The 27,210-nt window shown below is 40.0% G+C and overlaps 1 protein-coding gene across 10 annotated transcripts in view; it reads left to right on the forward strand.

Moving 5' to 3' along the window:
- Nucleotides 1-27,210, forward strand: part of ATP2B2 (ATPase plasma membrane Ca2+ transporting 2) — a 340,287-nt gene that overhangs the window by 183,279 nt on the left and 129,798 nt on the right. For 3 of the 10 annotated variants that reach the window (XM_075006186.1, XM_075006190.1, XM_075006194.1), the window contains exons 6-10: nt 7,629-7,654; nt 11,300-11,330; nt 13,282-13,446; nt 18,167-18,381; nt 20,437-20,679. In XM_075006186.1, coding sequence (XP_074862287.1) covers nt 7,629-7,654; nt 11,300-11,330; nt 13,282-13,446; nt 18,167-18,381; nt 20,437-20,679 — 680 coding nt within the window. Of the gene's footprint in view, nt 1-7,628; nt 7,655-10,412; nt 10,422-11,288; nt 11,331-13,281; nt 13,447-18,166; nt 18,382-20,436; nt 20,680-27,210 lie in introns of all 10 variants that reach the window. The other 7 variants (XM_075006185.1, XM_075006187.1, XM_075006189.1 and 4 more) reach the window with 5 other exon arrangements.

The following is a 27,210-nucleotide window of genomic DNA, read 5'->3' on the forward strand; positions in this document are numbered from 1 at the left end:
TTAGGACTGGCTTGTCAGGATAAGAACAGTTTCAAGAAACATGAATGTGGCAAATATTAGACTGTCTAACAAATGTAGTGTTACACTCTTATAAGAAGTGTTGTTGTATGGTAGCTGAAAATCAGCAAATTACAAAAAGCGGGCCTGGGCAAATGAATTCGGTTGTCTGTATAAATTCAAAACAAAAATATGATTTATTCCTTGATTGGATTTATATTGGCATACTTGACTAGCAATTGCAATAGGATGCTTTTTGTTACCATAGCCGATTAAGAAATTTTGTCTACAAATTACAATCACGTTTCTACTCTTCCGTAGTTAGCAACTGAACCTGAAGACTTGTTTGCTAATTATTATGGATGCATGCATTTATTATTTTAAATTCATGACAGTGTAGATAGACTGGTGGACAAACTATTTAAATGGTTTGAATTTGAAAATGTCCTATCCTGTTTTTGCCAATCTGTATTAAAAGAAGAGAAAACACAAGCAAGCAAAAAACTTTTAAAATGGAAAGAGTGCCAAAAGTGCACTTTTCATTATATTATTTTAAAACACATTTTGAAATGTCAAAGTATTTGTTCAGAAGGCTGGAGGAGCAACAATGACTGCAAAACTTGGAAACCTTGTTTGTCATGGCTAATGAAAATTAGATCATCAGCCGCCTACAGAGCTCAATAAGATTACTAGCTTCCCAGTGATCCTATGTGGAATCTCACTTTAGACCAATGAGTTGGTGGTGAAACTGGAGAACTACTGATAAGGACCTTGTCAAGAAAATCCCATTGAAGGTCTGTGGGAAGGAGGACAGTCAGTTGGTTTTCTAAAACTCAGAAATGGGCAGCAATAGTTCCTAAGGTCTGTAGGAGGAGGGAAATGATATTGATCCTGCTGTTTCTATGTTTCCATTTTCCTTTAACCCCATTCTCCCTTTGATGCTCCTCACTTTATCCGCCCCCCGGGTTGCCTTCGTCCTTTATCCTCAAATCTCCCATTCCAGAAGCACTTTCCATGCCCTCGCCATTGTTCATACTAACTCAGTGTTGATCCGTGCCTCCTCTATGCATGTAGATCTCCTAAGAGATTTTTGCAGATCTAAGATCTACAGGAACCTCTGGACAGCCAGAGAAAGGAGAACTGTAGTAAGCAAACCAGAAGAGGAAGCCTTTCTCCTTCCACATTTGAACGGATAAATACAATTAACTCAACTCTTTGTTCTCAAGTCATGATCTGGCGATCCCACATGTTAAAAATTAGCAAACAGAGGGGTCTGTCACTTTAAATATTGTAACTGCAACTGCTTGATCATATTCACTGTGGGTGGAATGTTTCCCTTTTTTACATTCAGTCACATGGGAATTAATTTTTATTTTGAGGGCCATATCTTCAGGCAGAAAACCAGATAATTACTTAAAGATTTTATGTATATGGAGATACACATCTCAGAACCTTGGGAGGTCATTGAGTCCAGTCCCCTGCCCTTTTTGGCAGGGACAAGCCCTATCCTTTTATTTTATTTTTTGTTTAAATCTGTTTGCCCTAGATCCCGAAATGGACCCTTCAACGATTTAGCTCATGCCTTGGGGTTAGCAGGCCAGTGCTCAAACCACTGAGCTATCCCTCCCACTGGGTTAGGTCTTTAGCTGTCAGATGACACTGGAGCTGGGTAGAGAACATTAATTCCCTTTTGAAATGATTTTGGTATTCCAAAATTTGTTTTCATTCTGATGTGGAATGAAAACCGCACACTTTGAAATTCTCCATGAAAGGGAGTGGAACATCAGCTCTGGGGCATTCAACCTGGTATCCTGCCCCGGAACCACATATCCTGCAAGCTCTGGAACCCAGGCAGCAGAAGAACTTTGAGCCGGGAAGCCAGGATACCGGTAGGCAAAAATGCAGACAGGCTGCCTTGCTGCTGGACAGGCAAGCTGTGAGCCAACCAGTGTGACCATTTGGGGTGTATTTCAGACCAGTGGGAGGTTGTCATTGATTGTCCTGTAGCCCTGAGTGCCTTGCAATGTTCTGCTGTTCTTGCTCCTTATCTGTAGGCTTCCAGCCAGCATACGAGCATGCATCTGTATGTTCAGTAGCATGACATTTAACAATTTGTGTGATCCTAATTGTTTAATTGGAGCTAAATTGCTCAGAACCTCAATTTCTTTGGGAACATATCATCCTTTTGGGAAGTGTAAATGATAACTGTAAATCATAGTTATTCAACAACTCAGTATTCAGAATAAATGTTGGAATAAAGTGAAATAGCTCTAGTACCCACAATAGGGGCATGTTTACACAGCAGGATTATTTTGGAATAAGCTATTCCAGAATGCTGTGTCTACACTTGCTTTCGTCTTTCAAAAGAGGTATGCAAATGAGGGAAATTGAACATGCACATGGGGTATAGATTTGCATATCTGACGCCTCATTTGCACATTCTTATTTCAAAATAGTTTTTTCGAAAGAAGAAAACCAGTGTAGACACTGCTCTTTCAAAAGTAAACCCCATCTTTGAAAGAATCCTTCTTCCCTTTTTATGGGAAGAGGGATTCTTTTGAAGATGGGGGTTTACTTTCGAAAGAGCAGTGTCTACACTGGTTTTCTTCTTTTGAAAGAAGCTATTTTGAAATTAAAATATGCAAATGAGGTGCCAGATATGCAAATCTGCACCTCATTTGCATTTTCAATTTCCCTCCTTTGCATACCTCTTTCGAAAGAGGAATGCAAGTGTAGACACAGCTGAAGAGATATTCCACAATATTTTATTTCAAAATAGTGCTGCTACACACAAAATGCTTTTTGAAATAGCACTTAGCTATTTTGAAATACAGTGTCTATATGCACTATGGCTTATTTCAAAATAGGCTCTATTCTCTGTCTTTGGCTACGTCTACACGTGCAGCCAACATCGAAATAGCTTATTTCGATGTTGCGACATCGAAATAGTCTATTTCGATGAATAACGTCTACACGTCCTCCAGGGCCGGCAACGTCGATGTTCAACTTCGACGTTGCTCAGCCCAACATCGAAATAGGCGCAGCGAGGGAACGTCTACACGTCAAAGTAGCACACATCGAAATAGGGATGCCAGGCACAGCTGCAGACAGGGTCACAGGGCGGACTCAACAGCCAGCCGCTCCCTTAAAGGGCCCCTCCCAGACACACTTGCACTAAACAACACAAGATACACAGAGCTGACAACTGGTTGCAGACCCTGTGCCTGCAGCATAGATCCCCAGCTGCCGCAGAAGCAGCCAGAAGCCCTGGGCGAAGGGCTGCTGCCCACGGTGACCATAGAGCCCCGCAGGGGCTGGAGAGAGAGCATCTCTCAACCCCCCAGCTGATGGCCGCCATGGAGGACCCAGCAATTTCGACGTTGTGGGACGCGGATCGTCTACACGGTCCCTACTTCGACGTTGAACGTCGAAGTAGGGCGCTATTCCTATCTCCTCATGAGGTTAGCGGCTTCGACGTCTCGCCGCCTAACGTCGAAGTTAACTTCGAAATAGCGCCCGACGCGTGTAGATGCGACGGGCGCTATTTCGAAGTTGGTGCCGCTACTTCGAAGTAGCGTGCACGTGTAGACGCAGCTTTTAACAGCAACCTATTTTGAAATACCTATTTCAAAATAGGCACTAATCCTCATGCAGTGAGGTTTACCTATTTCAAAATAATTCAACTGCTATTTCAAAATTATTTCAAGATAGCAGTTGTATTGTGTAGATGCTAGGAAAGTTATTTCGAAATAACTTTGTTCTGTAGTCCTACCCTTAGGCTACGTCTGTACTAGACTTAGCAGTCAACCGCCGATAAGCAATTTTAGCTACTTCAGTTGCATAGCTAAAATCGACTTATTAGCTGTTGACTGCTATAGTTGTCTACAGAAAACAGGCTGATTGGAGCGTTTCTCCCATCAACCTTTTTTAACCCTTGCTGCTTGCAACGAGTTCTGGGGTCAACTTTGACCCTGGAAAGCACTGTTTCATGCATGCATGAAACAAACCCACAGAAGAGTGACCCTGCGCTGGTCAATCTTCTGTGGTAGTGTGGCCAAGTGAGCACAGTTCCAGGTGACTTGCCCACTCTTTTTAACAGTGGTTAAAATTCAGTAGCTAGAATCCATCCTAGAAGGGCATTACTGTGTTTCTTATGTTGAAACTGCGGGACACATTTTCCCTTGATGAACATGCATAGTTTTCTTTAGCACTGATGAGAATTACAGATGGGCAGCATAAGGAGTAAACACAGCTGTCTATGCCATTTGTCAACATACGACAATGAGATTTGAACTTGGACAGTTACGTGGAACGCTTGGCAGGAAATGCTGTTAAGAATGGCTGGTAGCCTCTTTTGGAATTTGGGAGTGGCTGTATTCTGGTTATCTCCCAGAATGTTACCTTAATCTTAATTCAGGGTTTCCTTGAGTTTGAGAGGCTCAGGTCAGAGACTCAATGTTATTTTCATCTTATATTTTCATACTTAAATATCACACTTGTTTAAAAGTGACATATCAGGTAAAACCTTGCTTACCTACTGTTAACTTTGACAGTCCGAGGGCATTTGTATGCATTTACTGCCAGGATTTCTATTAAATAAGTTGTAATTCCTTAATGTAATAGATTTACGAAGTTGAGTTGACACTAATTGCAGAAAAGAATTCCAAAAAGGTTACAGGAGATAGTCCACTGCTGTTACAATGAGAAGTCCTGTGGCACCTTATAGACTAACAGATATATTGGAGCATAAGCTTTTGTGGGCATAGACACACTTCATCAGTCTTTGCCCATGAAAGTTTATGTTCCAATATATAAGCTATAAGCTAGTCTATCAGCTGCCACAGGACTTCTGGTTGTTTTTGCAGATTCAGACTAAAACGACTACCCCTCTGACCCTTATCTCCACTGCTATTAGTCTCACTTTTGGTAACCCTGTGAATCAGATGCCCAGTCTAAACTACAAAGTAAAATTGCTTTTAGATTTGCAAATCCAGCTACGAGTATTGAGTAGCTAGAGTCAACTGATCTAAAATAGATCTTTGCCACCATCCACAGAGCAGGAGGTCAACAGGAGAAACTCTCCCATTGACTTGCCTTGCTCCTTGCAACTGCCAGAAGTACCAACAGCGGTGCCATCACAGTTCAATTTATTGCATCCCTACTAGATGTGCTAAATCGAACCCCGGAAGATCGACTGCCAGCATGTTGATCTTCCATAAGTGTAGGTGTATCCTGAGACTAAGTACCTATAAAGAGCTACCAGTAATTTTATTTGAGCGCTTTTTCCATCATATTTTTGACTACATATAGACTCGTTGACACTGTCTGATCTTGTTTACCTGTAGGATTAGACTGAAGTGCGGATAAGGAAATAATTCATTTCCAACGTAAGATATAGTCACAGTACTCTGTATATTTTCTAGGACAATTCCAACAGTGAAAAATGTAATTAGAATAGGTTCTACATTTTTAAGCAGCAATTGCCCCCTATTATTCAATTTCCAGGCCACTCTTATAGATTCCTGTAACTATTTGTGATTATTTCTAAACTCTATCCTGCTGCACTGATCTAAACTAGATTTGAATGAAGCTTGACTGTGACAATGCCCAGATCGTGTTGCAAAATACAGAAGCCTTAAAAAAGGTGAAGGCAATGCAATGTGAGGGTATCAAAACTCATATGACAAAACACAGAAAGTAAGTGGTGCTGATTCTGCAGCCCAGCCACATATTGACAATGCAAGCAATTAGCGGGGCTGTCCCAAGCCTGTAAGGTGTACAACACATCATGTGGACAGTGAGGCTTCTCCCCAAACTTCTTGAACTGATATGCTAGGTTGGAAAAGGGACAAGAATTGTCATAAATGGAACCGACTTCCACTACCCTTCAAAGCCTCTACCGCTGTTCAATCCTCCTCATTTCCTGGAAGATTTGTGCAAAAATAGCCCCAAGAGAAAAGTAATGACAATTTTTAATGCTCCTTTCATTGTCCCCTTCCTTAGAGTTTGTCAGGACTGATCCCCACTCTGATACTCTGAATGCAGAAAGTGGAGCTCCCCAAAATCTTAAAATTAGCTTGTCTTAAAGGCTCTGCTTAAAAAAGCTCCCCAAGGTTACAGGTTCCCTGACCCTGGAGGGCAGGGGAAGTAGCCACCACCACCAAGTAAGTACCCTCCCACACCTTTAAAACCCAGGAGGAGACACTTGGATATCTCCCTGTGGGGTAACCCCAACTTCACTCCTCCCTTAGGAGAGACTTGGAAACAAAGAGTAGAAATTAGGTTACTTATTGGCTTAAAGGTAATCTTCCCACCACATGTAGCTGGGGCAATGTGGGTTACGAAGTACATTTGTTAATTACGTTCAGTGCTTGTTACTTCTGTAACCCACGTCTGCACCATGGATGACTCGTGTGCTTTTATTTCTTACCCTATGCAATTTGGCTATTAACTGTTGTAAACATTTGCTCAATAAAATTAGTTATGCTGTAATCTAATAGCTGACCTTTTGGTCTAGGCATGAATACACAGATACTCCTCTGGGAGACAGGAATCAAATCATTGCCTTAAAAAATGTAATTTATTAACAACACAAAAAAATGAAAATTACCAAGAAAGCCAATAAGCATACTTGTTTCTGTGTATAACAAAAACAATTAAAAATATCAAAGTTATAGCACAGAGAATTAACTCCCTGCAATTCAGCTTAGACCTTACAGAGTGCAGGGGAAAATATATCAACCAGCCTAGAAAGTCCCACACCAAGTCCGAAATAAAAATAACCTGATAGTGTCTAATTAATCATTGTCATGATCAAATTTTATTTTATTTGTAAGAGATTGGTTCATGTTGTTGTCCTCTGCAGAATTCTGTTTTCATTAGATTTGAGAGTTAAGTGAGCCTTCAGTACCTTAATTCATTGAAATAGTAATTAAAGATAAAGTTAGAAAATACCTAGATGATTATGATGTGGTAGAAGCAAGCCCATCTTAATTTACTGTGCTTCTCCAGTCTATTAGAATTCTGAGGCACTCAACACAATAGTGGAAAGAGAACTATTAGGCATAATTTTTGATAAAATTTCTCATAAGGATTTAAGGGAACTAAGCAGTCACAGCAAGGAAATGGAAATTTTTCTCATAAAATTAGCAGTTTTCTTATTGGAAGGAGATTGGTAGCAGACATGCTAAGCGTCTGTTCTTAGATTATCTTTTGGTTGATGCACTAACATTCTTGAAAAGAGAGAGGAACTTGTGAGAGGCAAATTGTCTAGTTATTCAGGACTGAAGCTTGTATGGACTTCAAAAGAGCCCAGTAAAACTAATTGAATGGCCAATGTGATAATAGATTAAATTTAGTATTTGTGTGTGCAAAATGCACAGTGGAAGGAAAAATTGGAGTCCTGTTGAATGCATTCATCAAATACATTATTCAAGAAATACTGCCATTATTAATCAACTGATTTTTGGTATTTAATAGGCTAACCACTCTCAAAAATTGATATTTCCTATATTAAGTAGTTAAGCAAGAAAAAGACCAAACACAATCATTGACCATCTCAGTGGAAACTTTAACTTGATGGGAAATAATGTTCAAAAAAGCCAACAATATGCAGGGTTATATTAAGAAAGTGAGAGAGAATAATAACAGAAAAGCTGTTATCTGAATCAATGAACTCACCTGGTGGTCAGCTCTATTCACCTTATCTTAAAAAGGGTTTAGCAGAAATACAGTGCTCCAGAGAGTGGCAAGGAAAATTATCAGTGGCACTGAAAAACTTTTTATGAGGAGCTCTCAAGAGGAAGAGGATTAATTTAGAGTGTGAATAGAAGATACATGAATAAATATAAATGATCACTGTATGTAAAATAATGAATGTTAAAAAAGGGACAATTTGGTGCTTTGATTTACTTTTTGTAGTGCCAGGAATGCAAAAGTCAAACAGTGTAATTCACAAGCAACCCACGTTAGAGAGACAAAAAGCAACTTTTGAATACAATGCATAATGAAACTCTGGAACTTATCGCCACATGATAATTTCAAGACAGAGAATTTAACATGATTCAAAAAAGAATTAGTCATTTATTCTACAGGAATAGTAAGAATATTCGTAGTTAGACTAACTAGAATAAACATTTAACTGGGATAGTAACCCTCTTGTTTCACAGTATAAATCAACCTGTAACTGCCATGACAAGGAAGATATCTGTCTCATAGGTACGTCCATGGTGTTGCCCATAATTGTCCATTATGTGGGTTATTTGCCATTCTTTAAAATATCATATCCAGGCCATTTTTGTAAACAGGACATCGGACTAATGAACCGTTGGTTTAATTCGGTGTGCTAATTCATATATTCCTAATTATGCAGTAGGTATCATTTATAATAGAGAAACAAGATGGGTGAGGTAACCTCTTTTATTGGACCAACTTCTGTTGATGAGAGAGAGAAGCTTTTGCATTATGCAGATCTCTTCCGTGCTCTCTAGTATCTTCAGACCAGCACAGCTACAACATTTCATAGATGAATTGAGCACTTTGACCTCCATACTTTGCTGCTTGGCATTTATAATGCTTTGAAAGCCTTAATGCTCTTGTGATATGAGAAAATGTTAACTGTGATTTGAGAAGGCTGTCAATAATCATTTAACTTTTTTAAAAATAGTCTATGTCTGCCCTAAAATAAGACTTTGACTCCAAAGATGGCTTTTCCTCAGGTCAGAAATCAGTATCTCCAGGAATACTTGGTGTCTTTTGCTGTATTATGTTAATGCAAGCCTAGCGGTAAACTTTTCGTAGGCAGTCAGATGCCACAATGCAATTCAACAACACACTACTGTAATATTTAGATTTTATAAAAAGTGTATGAGCAGTTTTCTACAGATAATAATCAATTGACTTTTTTAGAAAAATGAAAGCTCATGGAAGCATTTCTCATTGAAAGCATTGGTCTTTTGAACATAACGATACCTTTTCAAAAATATAATCTTCAATTTGCCCTGTTTCTAATGTGGGACTAAAGGTTGTTGCATCCTCAAAAAATTGCCAAGGTAAACTGAAGAACATATGTATATTTCAATGATCTTATAAATTGTTGTGCTTTCAGAATTAATAATAATTACTGCATTTTAAGAACGGTTCTTGCTGCTAGTAAAGGAGAAAACAGTATTTGCAGTGCAGAAATGTTAAACTCCTGCATGAATCCTTGAAATTTGTAAATGTCTACTAATGTGAATAGTCTATGTAAAATAATTGCTTTGTTTTTATGTAAATATGGATAAGTTAATGCTGCGAGGATTGCTGAGCAGCGAGTAGGAGAGGGGACAGCACTCCCAAGAGGAGCTGGGCCTCAGGCGGAAGGGAAGGGGCAGCAATTTAAAGGGCCCAGAACACCGGATGCTGCTGCAGTAGCAGCAGCTGGGAGGCTGGGTCCTTTTGAATCATGGCCCATGGGGCAGATACCCTCTTGCCTCCTACCCCCAACCATAACATCAGGCCTGCCTGAGTGAAAGAAAGAGACTGTATTGTAAATCCAAAATGGAGGTGTACTTTGCTATGCTTCAATGGGCCTTTTGAGTTCGAAAAACATCAGAGGATAGCAGTGTACTTTCTCAAGTCGGTATCCCCCCCCCCTCCTCTCTCTCAACTTCTCAAAAATCATAGTCTTATCAGGGCAGAGTTCTGATACAGGAGCTATGTTGACTTTTTTTTTTTTTTTAAGTTTTGTTTAAAAAGAAGCCCGAGTTTGTTGTCCTAAATCGCTGAAAATATAAACAAGACAGGAGTAGATGGATTAAGATAGTAATCCTCACAAGTCGATTTCTTAGCCACCCAATTATATTACTGTAATAAAATGTGTTCCAGTAGTACCTAGAATTAGTCCATAAATTTTTGAAGCATAATTTCTGCTTCTGTCCAACTATATGTTGACTTCAGCTGTAATATAACATTGAAGGAGCAAGTATTAACTGCTATATTTTTGGGATAAATTCTCGACTACTATTTAATATGAAGAATGAACCAAAAGTACCATGGAAATGTATTAACTATTCAGTATCCTTAGTGGATCTTTTAAATTGAGCATTGTGAACATCCAGCAACAAACAACAGCTGAGAGAATGTATTTCATCATGTGTGTATAACATTTATAGACTCAAATGTTTGTCTTTTCCATATGCGCAGTGCTTGTTTCACTGTAGATAATGCACAAGGCTTCCCATTTATTTCCAAGACTTGTATGCAACTTGAAACTGGCCAGTCATGATTTAAGCCACCAAAGTATCTGCATTAGTCAATTCAGACTCATGATTACAGAGGGCCAAACATTTTCTGGCTGAGTATTATGTGTTTCTATCAAAAGAAAATAGTATACTTACTACAAACAAAAAAAAAACCAGTTAAGTAGCACTTTAAAGACAAACAAAGTAATTTATTAGGTGAGCTTTTGTGGGACAGACCCACTTCTTCAGACCATAGCCATAACAGAACAGACTCAATATTTAAGGCACAGAGAACCAAAAACAGTAATCAAGGTGGACAAATCAGAAGAAAAATTATCAAGGTGAGCAAATCAGAGAGTAGAGGGGCAGAAGGTTGGTGGATGTGGGGGGAAGTCAAGAATTAGATTAAGCCAAGTATGCAAACAAGCCCCTATAGTGACCCAGAAAGTTCCAATCTTGGTTCAAACCATGTGTTAATGTGTCACCTGTGCCTTAAATATTGAGTCTGTTCTGGTCTGTCTAGGGTCTGAAGAAGTGGGTCTGTCCCACGAAAGCTCACCTATGAAATTATTTTGTTAGTCTTTAAAGTGCTACTTGAATGCTTTTTTGTTTTGATAGTATATAGACTAGGATGGCTTTCTCTCTGTTAATATACTTAATGTTATTTGTAAAACCATATGCTAAATCGTATCTTGATGAAACTGCAGTTTGGAAATACCACTTGTTTTAGCTCGTACTGAAGTTGTTTTATATATTTTCCACAAGTTAATTAATTTCTCCAAAAATATGTATCACTTTTTTATTTCAGTAAGGAAACAAGACTGGCATTATTTCTGCTATTAGAACATTGGACTTGGTTGCAGTTCTTTGAGTTAGTCCAAATAAGTTTTTTTTCTTTATGCATCTAAATTAAAACATGATGAAAATGCCCATTGATCATAAATGTTTATATGAAACACATTCATTATTTTCATGTGCTCATTTATTTAAATTCCCATTGTGGTGTTCTGTCAGTGTGATGACTGTTTATTGTCTGCTCTTTGTTGTCTGTTGCAATTCTTCATCATATAGGCAAAATGCAGGATGGGAATATGGAGAACAGCCAGAACAAAGGTAATCTTCTTTCATACTAAGCAGGTTGTGGCTTTTTATGTTTAGCATGCAACTAGAGTCCATTTGGCAAATAAAATAACAATTTTGAGGATATGTGGGGAAAGTATCTTATTTGTTTGAACATACAACGTGATGGCTAAATGTGAAAAAAGTTGACACTGTGTAAAGCCAAGTCAGAGAATTATTGAAAATGTAACAATAAAATAAATTACAGTTTACAGAATTTTCACACAGCAGAATTTGAACTGATTAACAATATCAAGTTTGTTTCAAATATACCATTTATACATAAAATGTGTGTTTCAAAGATCATTTTGAATTCATTTTTTCTCGTGCAAATTACAAATCCAGACATGCTAATTACTGCTAATGAATCCTATTCTTACTTAAGTTTTTCTACTTTGTCTGCTAATGACATAGTATAAATATATTTTTCTTTCCAGGGAAAAGGTAAATAACACTACATATAGCAAAAGGAAATCTGAATGCAAATTGACTTGCATCATGATATAAAAACAGAAACACAGGGATATTGTTGAATAATAAGAAAAGTAAAGCATGTTAACAGTTTTCAATGTACAGATTGAGCCTCTCTAAGCTGGAACTCTCTCGTCTGGCAACATCTGCAATCCAGCATGATTTTAGCTGGATGACTTTCGTATGTGTGGCCAACTTTCCTGAGGTCCCATAAAGTTTGTTTATAGCCACCAGTCCTGGCTCTCTGTGCTGTTATTTAGCTATAATTTACCCCTAAATGTCATCTAAGAGCTTGGAAAGCAGTGGGAGTGTTGGTAATGCTGCTGGACAATATTGACCTCTTGTTGTCTGGCAAATTCTCTTGTCTGGCACTGGTCAGGTCCCAAGGGTGCCAAATTAGGGAGGTTCAACATGTATTGTGTGTTCTTTGGAAGAAATTAATGTCTTCCTCCTTGGAAAAGTTTTATGCCATATTTACTTCAGAACCTGACAAGTAAAAGAATAAGCCCAGTAGATATTTTCCTTTGATGATTATTTAAATGCACTCCTGCAGAGTGTGAGATGGAGTAGAAGCTGGTGAGATTAACCTGGATAACTACTAAATAGGACAGTTCATGAATAATGGCCTAAAGTTAGGGAGAAATGTTCAGTCTCCTAGTTGAATTAATATGGTTTTGTACAAAGCATAGTGCTTTTGAAATCAGATCAGAATGACTTTCTGTCTCATTCCAGTCCATTTCATGTAATCTAGTCTATCTACCACACTGACCACACGCAGCAAGCTGGTTTCACTTAAAAATGAAAGTTTTGCTTTGGATACTATTTTTGCCTTACCTACTAGATAAAGTTTCTCTATTCCCTGCAGTATTCTGTATAACTTCCTATGTAGAGCTGGTACCATAGAAGTCTGTTTCTCCTGAAAGAAGGAAGTGTTTTTATTTCTTTAATTTTCATTCATAAAGATATTGAGGGTGCGTGCCTGCATAGATACTTTTCAGTTGTGCTAGAAGACATAGTCATTAGTGTGATAGATGTTGACATTTTTCAGACCCTGGGGTTATCTAAAATACTGCAGGAGTGAGGTAATATTAATCTCATTTTTAGAACAACTGGTGTATTATTAAGACACAGACACAATATTTATTAATAGGTAGAAGGTATTGAATCCTATATAAATATATTTGGCACTTTAAAGTCTCCTTATGTGTTCCAAAGAATTTACAGTCTCAGACCTTGAGCCTGCAAATGAATGGACCCTTGTGATGATAAGCAAAGTCTCTTGCAGACTTCTGGTTGCAGGTTCAGGGTGCTGCATATATTCATAATTAATCATATAGTTATTACTGTACACATGTGGGACTATTTCAAGTTGAATTTTGAATGAATGAAAAACTTCAGAGTTATTTTTTTAAGAAAGGGTAGAAATTATGTTGGATAAAAATCCTGGGGTAACTGTTTTCTTCTGCATTGTTAGCCAAGCAGCAGGATGGAGCTGCTGCCATGGAGATGCAGCCACTGAAGAGTGCGGAAGGGGGAGAGGGAGATGACAAAGACAAGAAGAAGGCAAACATGCACAAGAAAGAGAAATCTGTCCTCCAGGGCAAGCTGACCAAACTGGCTGTCCAAATAGGCAAAGCAGGTATGAATGGCTAACTGGCTAGAGAACTGTGCTATGCTGAGGCTCATTTTTGTGGGATTTCAAACCAGGTTACTGTGAAAACAGACTGGCTTTTACTAACAGTATTTAATTAATACAAGTACTCTAGAATTGTATGCTGAATATCTTTTACGTGAATAGACATCATGTAGAACTGGAAGGAACCTCAGGAGGTCATTGAGTCCAGTCCCCTGCTCTCTTGGCAGGACCAAGCACTATCCCTCTTTTTTTAAATCTACTTGCCTTAGATCCCTAAATGGCCCCCTCAAGGAGTGAGCTCACAACCCTGTGTTTAGCAGGCCAATGTTCAGATGACTGAGCTATCCCTCCCCCCTACTTTCAGAACCGAGAAACTAAATGCTTTGAGCAACTTTGGTTGGGGGACTGTTTGAATCCAAGTGAAGTGCAGTTTCTCGTAGCCAGTATTCCCAAGTGCAGTAATTACAAGATACTTAATTTCTTGTCCCCTCAGGACTCCTGAGAATGTGCATTCATAAATCTATGATATTGTCTCAGGCTTGGAGCCAGCCCCTCTTCTCCCTCTGTGGGCCCTGCTGACTTCCCAGTTCTCTATCCCCTGCAGTAGCCAAGTTTACCAGGTGTGATGCTGCTTTATTCCAGTCTTTCAAAAGAAAAGATGAAAAACAAACCTTTTGATGATAATGTTTCTCTTTGTTTGAATTTCAACCATGACCCATCCGTGCTTCACTCTCATTTTTCCCCACAAATTCCAGCTTCCTTGTTGATCTTGATATAATCACACTTTGGCTGGGTCTACACTTGCTCCCAACTTCGAAGGGGGCATGTTAATCAGGGCGATGGGCAATTAGTAATGAGTCCAGTCCCCACATCATTAAGCTAATTCTCCCCTGCGGCAACTTCGCAATGTCACACATCGAAGTGCTGGCATGTGTGTAAAGGCACTTCAAAATATCGCGGCCACTTCAACGGGCCTGCAGCTACACACATGCTGGCACTTCAAAGTCTGACACTTTGAATTTGTCGCAGGGGAGAATCAGCCTAATGAAGTGCTGTGGATTCACCGCAGCACTTCATTACTAATCTCCCATCGCCCTGATTAACATGCCCCCTTCGAACTTGGGGAAAAGTGTAGACAAGCCCTTTATATTTGTATTCTCTGTTGTGTATGTCCAGGAAAGGTTCATTTATCAGAACAAGTCATGTGGTTAAAGCATTTCAGTCACATTCTGTTTTATTTCCCTGATTGGCTGAGCCTGCCCCATCTGATCAGGAGTCTCATTCTTGTCAATTTGACACAGTAGGATTACAAATCAATCCATTTCTTACAGATGGAAGTCAGATGCCCTTGAGATTCTCTGATTCATACTGGGGAATGCTTTACAATGGAAGTAGGAAGGCACTACAAAAACAAGCAGTCCTGTAGCATCTTGAAATCTAACAAATTTATTTATTTGGTAATGAGCTTTTGTGGATTAGACCCACTTCCTCAGATTTGAGTAAATAATTATGAATCCAGGGTTTATATCACAGGGAGGGGAGGAAGGTAGAAGGGAAGATTTAAAAAGGGGAGAGGTCACCTGTCATTATTCGTATCAGTGGAAGAAGTAAACTAAGTTCACTATGCTGTGCCCCATTCCTGCAAATATCAAAGGTGAGAAAATTTCACTTGTTGTATGTAAGATAATTGAGATCTCGGTTAAACCCCAGGTTAAATGTGTCAAATCTGCAAATGAATTCCAATTCGGATGTCTCCCTATTGTAGTAAAATCCTTTTGTAGCAGAATGACTACTTGAAAATCCTGTATTGAATGTCCAAGGAGGTTAAAGGGTTCCTCTATAAGTTTATGTGTATTCCAATTCCTGATGTCAAATTTATGTCCATTCATCCTTTGGCACATGCACTGTCCAATTTATCCAGTGTACACATGGCAGATGAGCATTGCTAGCACATCATGGTGTAACCCACACACCTAGGTACACTTCACTGTCCCATATAGTGGCATCTAGACCATTTACAGAGGGAAGGAATAAGTCTTCTGTGCAGTCTTAGCTGAGCACCTGTTGTCTTTTAGCTCAAACAGTAGAGGCTCCTGCACAAAGTTCCCAGGTTCAAGCCCGCTTCAATGGCATGTATCACATTAGTGGATGTGCACTTGTATGAGCCCCTGATAGTGTGGCTGATATGATTAGGTCCCATGATGGTGTCTTTAGGATAAATATGTGGACAGAACTGGCAATGGGGTTTGTTGCAGGGGTAGGTTCCTGGGTTAGTGTTATGATTTTGGCTGCTAGTGAGTGTTTTCTTGAGGCTGAGCGGCTGTCTGTAGGAGAGGACAGGCCTGTCAGTCAAGGCCTTTTAGCATGAGGGATCATGTTCCAGTGTAGGTTGAAGATTGTCAATGATGGAGGGCTATAGGTGATGGCAAGTGGTGTTCTCTTATCTTCCTTCTTGGGTCTATCATGAAGTAACTGGATTCTGGGTACTCGTCTGGCACTGTCAGTCTGTTTCTTTACTTCCCCTAGAAGGTAATTAAGATTTATGAATCCTTGGTAGTTATTTGGCCATCGCTGAATAAATCTTACAAACGTAGAGATTCCAGAGAATCACTGAAGCTGTCTTGGCCTTTAGATTTCAAATGACAGTAATGATACATTTGAAAATATGGCCCGTTGCTTAATAAATGTTACAGTTATGAATGAAAATAACCACTTTACCATGCTAACAAGTAAAACAGTCTGAGAGACAAAATGCTCTACAAGGCCTATCTATGCTTATTGGATTTACAGTAAAACTCAGATACAGTATCTTTCTTTAGAAATATGAAATATTCATAGAGATTGCTATGTCAAATGGTTTACGTCATATGTGGAGTGACAAGGCAAGTGAGGTAATGGATCTTTTATTGGAGAAATTTAGGTCTGTGAGAGAGACAGGGGCAAGACTACCCTGAAAATGTTGCATCACTGCAGCTGCAGCTCTTAATGCTCTAAGCCGACAGGAGAGAGACATCCCTTTGGCTGCCTGAGGGGAAGTACCTATGTTGGTGTCAGATGCTCTTAGTGCTGACTACGTGGGCAGTTGTGTCAGTATGACAATATTGCTCAGGGATGTCGATTTTTATACTGATTTAGATCTGTAGTGTAGAGCAGTCCAAGTTTTCAAGCCGCACAGAGCTCTTCTTTAGGCTACTCTACCCTGAATTGTCTCGTAGACTGAGACTTAGTCTACACTAGGCAGGTAAGTCGATTGCAGATACGCAATTCTAGCTATGGGAATTGCGTAGCTAGAATCTACTTATCTGCAGTTGACTTACCTGGCTGTCTTCACAGAGGGAGGTTGACAGGAAAAACTCTCCTATTGACCTCTCTTATTCCTTGTGCTACTGAGTACAGGGGTCAACTGCCGACACAAGATACTTCTACTTCGCACGTCTCCACCAGGTGCACAGAATTGAACTCTGGCAGATTGATCCTGACTGGATCTATCTTCCACGTAATCTAGATGTACCTTACGTCCTTCCTAGTGATTTGCGCTAAACAATGTGTTCCACCTTGCATTAACCCTGGGGCTCAGAATGCCTTTCACAGACCTGAACTAGACACGAAAGACAACAAATTTTTTCCAAGATTTAATAAGATGTGCTTTTAGAAAAAATGAAAAATATGGAAACAAAAAGGCGCATAAATACCTGGAGAGGCAATAGCACAGAAAAGATGGAGGTTACATCTGTGGTATTCCCTCTCGGGTATTCATATAGATTTGCATTTGGGAGGTGTTACAGGTTAAACCTCTGAAACTGGGGACACTCTTGTCCCATAACATCTGTGGTCCTGTTGGCTGGGGTGGGGCAGTGCGAGATGGGAGCCCCAACTGGGGCAGCCACAGCTGGGCCAGTGGCAGGGGTGCCAGCAGCGGCTGGGGATGGGAAGCCACTGACACTTGGACAGGGCTAGGAAGCATGTGGTCTGTGGCCAGGAAGCTGGCAGCCAGTGCCAGGGAACTGTAATTGGGCAGGGAGCCATAACTGGGGCCAGGAAACAGGTGGCCCATGGCTGGTCCCACCCATGCCTGGGGTGTGGACAGCCAGGGCTGGGGAGCTGTGTCTGGGAAGCTGGTGGCTCACTGCCAGGAACAACTGGGGCCATGAAGCCTCAGGAGGTGGGGGACCAAGAAGCTGCAGGTGGCAGCTGGGAGGGGAGCCCAGGAGCTGGGGTGGGAAGTCAGCACGGGCGCATTGACTTCCCCTGGTCCAGCAACATTCCTGGTCAGGAACCACATAGGTCCTGAGGGTGTTGGGCCAAGGAGGTCAAACTTGTGCTAATATCCTGCAAGCAGGAAAAGGAAGACTTAGTTTAGACAACAGGAAATATTTTATTAATTTAATTTAAATTAATTTAAAATATTTGATTAAATTGAGCTCCTGGAACAGTTTCTCAAGGCTGATTAATAAGGCACTGAGACTAGAGGTATTTAAAAATGAATGTGATAACACATGGGTGTAATGCAGAGGTCAGTTCTCTTTCATTCTGAGGAATGCAACAGATAACCCAAAAGCTCCATTTAAAACTTTATCTATGGACTATGATCTCCTGAACTTATGTGACTCACCATTACTTTAATATTGATGGCTTTTTCCCCCCACTGTGGCCTAACAGAATAGATTCAAATCCTTTGAGATAAGACTGGGGTTCAAACTGCAAATGCTTATTGTCTTTTCAGGTTTGGTGATGTCTGCCATTACTGTCATCATTTTGGTACTGTACTTTGCTATTGACACGTTCGTTGTCAAAAAGAAGCAGTGGCTGCCTGAGTGCACTCCTGTCTACGTCCAATATTTTGTCAAGTTCTTCATCATTGGTGTTACTGTTCTTGTGGTCGCCGTTCCTGAAGGGCTTCCACTTGCTGTCACGATTTCTTTAGCTTATTCTGTTAAGGTAAGTAGCACTTTGAGCTGCTCTTTCCACCACCTCCCAATGTTTTTTTTTTTTTAGTTTGGTAGTGGACTCGCTATTTAATTTTTATGCAGCTGATGGAAAGCTGAATCACCTACCAATATAAACACAGTGGGCACTGTAAAGGAAGCTGCTTTAAACATATGGAAGATGCTTCAGAGTAAAAATTCCAACAGAACAAACGTAGGACAGTTTTGTAAATATGCATTGCAGAACAATATACGAAGGTGATACTAAAGAGATTTACTTATACAAGACAATCTCCCAGAAAGTCACTGTGAATGTTTATTAATTGGAGAAGCACAGTCTTTGTATAGCACATTTGCTTATCCTTCCATTCCCTGCTCTCTCAGTATACTGGGGAAATATTTGATTTCTTCAGAAGTTCTCCACATTAAGACATGAGGTTCCCACATTTGTTCATGCATATACAACACTGTGGATACACCGCTGGCATCAAAATGTAATGACCCCTTTCCTCCCTGGAGCAGGTAGCACTCACTTATATACCTGGGCGCCTGGTGTTCTTGTTGTTAAAGGAGACCCTGAGTAACTCAATGGTAATGTTGCATAAGTGGGAACCCTCTATCCACCCCTCTGCTGCAGTCCCTAACTTCTGTAAGAATTCAAAGTCAGCAGTGCTGCCATCTGGCTGGCCCTTGTAACCTTGTGCCTTGGAAACCTCCACAAATAAATCCATTTCAGTAATAATCTGTGGCATGCATCTAACTCCAAAATAACCATTATAAATCCTATAATCTAAGGTACTTCAATTAGAATTAACATGTTTTCACTTAACAACTTAAAGAAACAGGGTTTAACAGACTAAGAATAAATATCACTCCTCAATGAAATCCACAGTTTGCAGTTAAATGAAATCAATTAATAAAGGGTACAGAAATAAATGAAACCTTTCTAACTGCCATTTCCACTGCCGGCATTTACCCCACCCCTAAGTGTACACTCCTCCGAATTTCAGAGGTCCTGGCACTTGTGTGGGTGTGCTTGAAGATCTGCAGCTAGAGTGGAGACAGCACTGTGCAGGTTCTGTGAATCACTTGAGCCAGGGCAGTGAGCTGCAAGACCCCTCTGAAGCTAGAGCTGATCCCACCAAATGCTACACGTCCAGGGGCCTGGTTCACTGGACAGATCAAATCTCTGCCTATCTGGAGACTTGGCATCAGTCTCTCTGCTGTGCCCATTCTTTGGAAGCACTTTCCTGACTAAGAGTCACAGTTGCTCATAGTTCCTTCCCTGCAGGCCCTTCTCAGTCAGCTCCAGGCACAGCAGTGGTCCCTCCCCATCAGGGAGTAGCACCAACAGTTGCTGAAACTCCCTGTTTGATCATGGTCCCAGCAGGCTCTAGCATCCAGCAGCAGCTCTTGGTCTTGACAGAGCTCCAGTGGAGCCCAGCATCTGGTCTGCCCTGCACCCGGCATTCCTGGATGAGAACAGGTTCCCCCGTTTTTTCCCCAAAGCATCATGGGAGATGTGGTCTCTCGGGCTAGATTGCAGAATGCAGGATCTTCCCAGTAAAGCTGAGAAGAACAAGAAGTCCTGTGGCACTTTATAGATGAACAGATATTTTGGAGCATAAGCTTTCGTGGGCAAACACCCGCTTCATGTCTCTCATGCATCTGATGAAGTGGGTCTTTGCCCACGAAAGCTTATGCTCCAAAATATCTGTTCATCTATAAAGTGCCACAGGACTTCTTGTTGTTCTCAAAGATGCAGACTAACATGGCTACCTCTCTGATACCAGTAAAGCTGAGAGGCTTTGACAATAAAAGGGGTCCACAGAAACAATTTCTTAGAATGTATACACTGCAAATTCTGAGGTATATATCCTTTCATCAAAAGCAAAATTGGCAAACATTTTAAGGGGTGACTACTAAGTGCTCTTTACATTGACGCATTGGTAAGCAAGCACCACACTCCATTAGTCACATCTAACTTTATGTGTTTTTACAATGATGAGAGATTTTAAAAATCTACCAAAGCAAATTTTAGAAGACTTCTTATTTTGCTTTCTGACAGAAAATGATGAAGGATAACAACCTGGTCCGCCATTTAGATGCTTGTGAGACGATGGGTAACGCTACGGCCATATGCTCTGACAAAACAGGGACACTAACAACCAACAGGATGACAGTAGTACAAGTCTACATTGGTGATGTCCACTACAAAGAGATCCCTGATCCAGGATCTATAACAAGCAAAATCCTTGAATTGCTGGTTAATGCAATTGCCATCAACAGTGCTTATACTACAAAAATTCTGGTAAGTAGGCGTTTGTGATCAGTCCGGTGAAACATGGCCAAAAGAAACTCCAGCTTTTTGAAACATTGTTGATACTTTCATAACCGTGAGCTGTTAAATAGCATTTAGGTCCTGCAAATGAGAGTAGAAGGTAAAAAGAAAAACAAAAGTACACATTTTATCATTTGATTCTTTGCGAATGGAATTTTTTTCATGTATTTATTCTATAAATTAGAAAAAGGTACAGTTGATTATTGGAGGGATGAGTACTGCCCTGCCTGGTCCCAAAATCAAGGGTCCCATGGTGCACTGGTGCGTTCCCCCAGCAACACTGAATTCGTGTGATTCAGGGCCCAAGCTGTATACGTGTAACTTTGTTTTCACAAATATTTTTCAGTGGCTTCAGCGAGACCACTTGTCTTTAAAATTACTTGTATACATAAAACTTTGCAGGAGGTGGACCCGAATTTTCACAATATAAAGAATTAGATTGGTCAGACCAATGATCTGTTTTCATTACAATTCATTGGAGGATGAATTTAACCTAGGATGAATTCAGATCATGGTGTAAAGAAGGGCACTTTGGAAGCAGCAGATTCTAATGGGACTGTAAATGCCACTATTCTGGGAGGATTAAGAGGCTACAAAATTCTGATTTCTGCTTCTTCAATATATTTATCATTTGAAAAGGGCAAATCATGCTGAAACTGTTATAGAGTAGGTTGAGGTTTTTTTAGGCATAGGAAATATTTTTATCTATTTGCACATTGATACTGCATGGCTTGGAGTAGCCAAAGAACACCTTCTTCTTCTTCCTCTTCTTCTTGGACTGAACCATCGATTGATGGAGCTCATCTTCTGTGATGCCACTGGTGAGTGACTCAACCAATCCTTGATTGGCAGAGCCGATTACAGATACCACGTAAAAAGTCACAAACTGCAAAGCGTTGTAAGTTCTTTTTTGACCCTATGCTTTTCCTGTACTGCCTGGATATGCTGACTCTCAAACCAATTGAGAGCCTGTATTGTGGTTTGCCACTAGGGCAATCTGTCCTGAACTAGAGTTTCCAGATGATGAAGACATGCTGCATGACTTCACATTGGCTTTTAAGGTGTCTTTATAGCACTTACACTGACCATTGATAAGATGCTTTCCGTGAGCAAACTGGCCATAGAAAACTATCTTTGGTATCCTTGTATCATCCATCCTCATAATGTGGCCAGTCCAGTGAAACTGTCTATTCGTAAGCATTGCTTCCATGCCCATGTACACATTAATATGATTTTAAAAATTGTCAGCCAAAATACAGAGATAGTCTGTTTACAAACACATGAGTGCATATAAATAAAATTTCTGGAGAACTATTAAATCCAAATCAAGATTTTCTTTGTCTAAGAATTTCTTAAGAAAAAGCTGCATCTCTTGTCTTTTCTGGCATAATTTTTAGGAGTGAAATACATAGGCATAAGAGTCATTCTTTGGAGGAGGAGTGTGTTGAACAGCCTGACAGGAATCTGTTAGCAGACACCAAGTATGTTTATGATGAAAGTTTTTTTTTTTCCCCAGCAAAGGTCTGCCGCTCTGTTACTGCTTTTCAGTGTCTTTGAGCAGTGGGAGTATTCCATTGTGCTACTGTGAGTTGTATTTGTAGGTGATATGATATATTTGAACCTTCCATTGTCAACTGGCTTAGTGTAAACGTAAGTCCTATTGTGTTACAACACAGAGTAGACATGTCAATGCAGTGGCTTTCATAAAACTAAAAATAAATGGACTTGCCTGAGCTGAGAGAGCTAACTCAACTTTTTTCTAACCCTGGGCCAAATGTCAATGATTGCAGAGTCAGATATCAAAAGCCTGAAACAATTTGGGCTTCTTTATCATCTTTTCAAGAATCTTGCCATGTTATGTGTTCCATCTCTCCTCTATGTGGTATATTATCATTTTTATGTAGAGAAATGATGGGAAGATGCCAGAATTTTTACTGTGTTGTTCAATAATTGAAGAGTGGTATCTTTAGTGGGCATGTTCTGATCAGGAATCAAAGTGTTTTGTCCTGTGATTTGATAACTGGAGATAGACACAGTAGATATTTCTGGTTGTTCTGAGAGGCTGTTTTAGTGCCCTCAGGCTAAAGATTTCAGAATCCATGAAGAAGGTGATATGCTGTGCTAAAATATATTCCATTATCTTCTGATGCACACGGTTAGCGTTCTCATTATGGCTGTTGTCTTCCTGTTTATACTATTTATGAGATGCTTACACTGAGGTGTGCCAAAGATCTCAGCTCTAATGAAATAAAATGAACACATGATGCGTTGTCACACAGCACTCTTTCCATTTTGATCATAAAAAAGTTTGGTATAAAATATATAAAGAAATTTGTTTTCAGGATGAGATGCCCAAGGTTATTTTTCAGCTAATTCAGAAGGCATACCTCGTTACACATTCTTTGAACATATTTTAATGACTTGTGGACATCAGCTGACACCCAAAGGGAGTATGTGTTATGTCACAAAGAAGGAAACTTGCTTATTCTAGTAATAATTATGCAGATCTACATACTCTGTCAATTGCACTTTGTGTGAACCTATATTGGCTGATTACATACTCACTGCTAAATGAGTAATGAAGACTTCTCCCTCACATTGTCTTTTGCTTAAAGGTTAGTAATGTCATCAATCACATATATATGCACCATGGCTTGGGATAAACAATTTGCATTTCCCTGAGTAATTATTCCACTAGAGTTACAATAACATTCAATCTAGCTCTTTCTATTTTTTTTTGCTCAAGTCTCACTAGGGTCCCTCTCAAAAACAAACAAAGAAAAATAAACAAGCAGTCCTGCAGCACCCTACAGACTAAAAATGTTACTTATTAGGTAATGAGATTTTGTGGATAAGACCCACTTAGTCTGTAATTCACAAATAACAAGCAGTCCTGTAGCACCTTAGAGACTAACAAATGTATTAGGTCATGTGCTTTTATCTGAGGAAGTGGGTTTTACCTACAAAGGCTCATGGTCTACTACATTTGTTAGTCTCCAAGGCTATATCTACACTAGAGCTATCTGTCCACAGAAGTTACTGTTGGAAGATATCTTCCAACAAAACTATTGGTAAGTTGCAGCCAGACCACAAAGTGGATCAAAAAAGTGATCCACTCTGTCTACAGAGAGCAGCTGGTCTGCCTGACTGCTCTCTCAACAAAACACCCAAAGGGAGGCCAAGCAGACAGGGCTGCCTGGTGTCCTGGAAGCCCTATATGTTGACAGAAGGCTCCCCAGAACATCCAGACTGGCTTTCTGTTGACAGATCTCTGTTCAGAGAGGTGTTCTGCCTCATTGGGGAATGGCAGAACTCTGCTGATAGAACTGCTGCATTCTGTCGATTTACTGCCGACAGAATGCCTTGGGAATGTGGTTGCTGCGCAGATTTTGTCAACAAAATCCTCTAGTGTAGACATAGTCTAAGGTGCTACAGGACTGCGTATTTTAGAACAAGGTATGTTATAAATTAAATTGACATTCAGTTCACTTCAGAGTAATGTTACTACTGCTTTCAGGCTAGTCTCCTGAAAGCTTTTTTCCAGAATAAATATGAGACAACTTTGAGAAACGCTTTCCCAGAAGGAGAAGCAAAGTACAGCTCATATACGTTATGGAGAGGACTTAGTTTAATGATTCTCTTAATCTGAAACAAAATCTGTGTTTTGGGAATATTTTAATTGCATTTTGAATAGCTATACTTCTAAATGGCTGACCTTGGATTTAATGATAAATAGACTCCATACATCTAATATTGGTCTAAACCAGCTGCAAACTTTTTTTGAATCATATACCGGTATATAAGTTTGATTTCAGCCAAAAAGGTATTCAGTCCCCTCTTTTTTACCATAAGCCTATCCAGTGAAGTTCTACCTCCTTTACTGTCTGGTGCAACAGGCCCCTGTTAAATGGAAACCCTAAATAGCTCTTAGTTTTGCAGTATTCAACTCAGGCCTGACTGTACCAACCAAATACTTCTTTACTAGGCCTTGACAGTCTGTACTGAATGATAAGTCTCAATTGTCTGAGTCACAGAGATGTAGGTGTGTTAGTCTGTATCTTCACAAAACAAAAAGCAGTCCTGTAGCACTTTAAAGACTAGCAATATAATTTATTAGGTGATGAGCTTTCCTGGTACAGACCGACTTCTTCAGATCTGGAAATTCTGATGAAAGTAAACTGGTACACTGCGAATTTAACAAAAAGAGAGAGAGAGAGCAAAAACTAAAAATCAAAGTTCTGAAGAAGTGGGTCTGTCCCATGAAACTTCATCAATGAATAAATTATTTTCTTAGTCATTAAAATGCTACTTGACTGTTTTTTTGCTATCTGAGTCAGTACAGTTGCTTCAATTCACACTTGCTGAATACATAGCGAGGTATATTTTACATACCAATGGTACAATTGTGGAGGCAGGGAAGACTGTATGGGAGTTATAGGTTATGACCATAAGGGAAAGGGCAAAACTTTAATTTCCTTCTCTAACACACATTTACTTCTGCCACAATATTATTTGAAATGCAAAAGAAACCCAACCCCCTACCACATTAACTCTCTGAAATAATTCAATTTTGGTGCAATAATCCATAAATTTACCATGTAAATGTTTGTAATAGGTAGTAGTCTGTAATTAGTTACAGAAAAAGGGATACATGACATATAAATCAATACAGAATTTAAAGAATTTGTACAAGTTTACTGGAGCGGCAGTACAGAGAGAAAGATCTGCTTCTTTTCATTTTATTATCTAATAGTGCAGCATTGCCTGTTGTTGCTGTAATTTATTTTCTATTATGCTCCAACAGCATGCACAAGATAATATGAAGACAGGTCATCCCCTAAAGGATGCATATAAAAGATAAAGACATAACTTAGATTGTCTTGTTGTTCTAATAAAAGGGCTTTATCATCATAGATTTGTATATGTGGAGGGAGTTAAAAGTTGCCATGAGAAACTTAATTTCAATTTTCTAGACACTGAAAGGAATGTCAGAGCTTTCAGCGTAATGGTTTGCTTGCAAGCATAAATACTGAACTAGAAAAGAGGATGTTGTTTCACCAAAAACTGTGCCTACATTTATTAAAAAGTCCAGTTCAGAATACCTGAATAGACACTGTTCATGTGTTTTACACACACACAAATTGCCTCTGGCCTGAGAACTAGCATAAAAATTGCATCTCAGAAAGTGATTGCTTGAGAAAGGTGTAAATAATTGAAAAATAAGTATTTTGCAAAATAGGAATGAATTACTTGCCTTGCTGGAATAAACAAAAAATATGTGTGGATGCTGAGAAAATCAAATTAGTTTTTCCTAATATCCAGCCTGCACCTCTCCCTTTGTAACTTCAGACCATTGATTCTTGTTCTGCTACCTGTCACCATCGAGAACAGTCTCTCTCCATCCTCCCTCAGTCTTCTCTTCTGCAAACTGAATAATCATTTTAGCTGACCTCTGCTGAACCCTCTCCAATGCATGCACATCCTTTCTATACTGGGGGCTGGGAGGGCTAGAACTTCCCCCATTCTCTTCATGTTTCCAGTACCTTCTTTTAGGTCCTTTAACTGGGCCATTTATCTGGTCTCTGGGTGCCTTCTCTATGGCGTACCTGCACAAAACATCTACCACAAGGGGGGGCACCAGCAATTTGCTTGGTGCATCCCTCTCAACCCCATTCCCAGACCTCTCCCAATGGCCTCTTGCTTAGTGGCCCTGACAGGTGAACAGTTTTTTTCAGGAGAAAGCATTAATAGTCCAGTGTAAGATCAATAAGCAGTGCCAGTCAGTGCATTGTCCTGGACCCAGGAACTGCAAAAACTGCCCTCCACAGTGGGCTGTACAGGTGACCTGTACTCTAGAACCTTGAACTGACAGAACTCCTTAACAGAAAACAAACTAAACAACGTGTGTGCTTGGAGCCCAATTTACCACTCCCCCAACCACATGCTATTCCGAGGTTTTTGAGAGCCATTAGCATCTTCTTGGGTTCACTGCTAGCCTAGTGCCAGCTCTCAAGATCTGGCATACTGGAAATGAGACAAGGTGTCTGCTGTGCCGTTATCCATGCCCAGCACAGACTTAAAATAAAACAGGCTTTCAGGGTTAAACATTGTAAAGCAAATGCCCTTGCCAACTTCACAATGCTGTTTGAGCTGGACATTTGGCAATTGATAACTTGTACCACTGCCATGTGGTCACACCAGAAGCATACCCTCATTAGCCAGCTCTGCTCTCCAAATAATCACTGCAACTACACTGGGGAGAATTCCCAAGAAAGTCAGGTCACACACAACCTTGTCTTGTGTCCAGGAGCCAGACCATTTCTGTGCAGACCCCCAAACCAGTGTCTCCCTATAACCGGGCACACCTCACCAAGGTGGTGCCTCCTGCTGGTCACATGGGAATTAGCTCATACAGCCCCCAGAGCACCCTCTTCAGGTCAGTGTCTCACCTACTGTTGCCCACCAGTTGGTTCTCCATCTTATGTCAGGACCTGTGTCCTT

The sequence above is a fragment of the Carettochelys insculpta genome, chromosome 11, assembly GCF_033958435.1.
Source record: "Carettochelys insculpta isolate YL-2023 chromosome 11, ASM3395843v1, whole genome shotgun sequence".
NCBI lineage: Eukaryota > Metazoa > Chordata > Testudines > Carettochelyidae > Carettochelys > Carettochelys insculpta.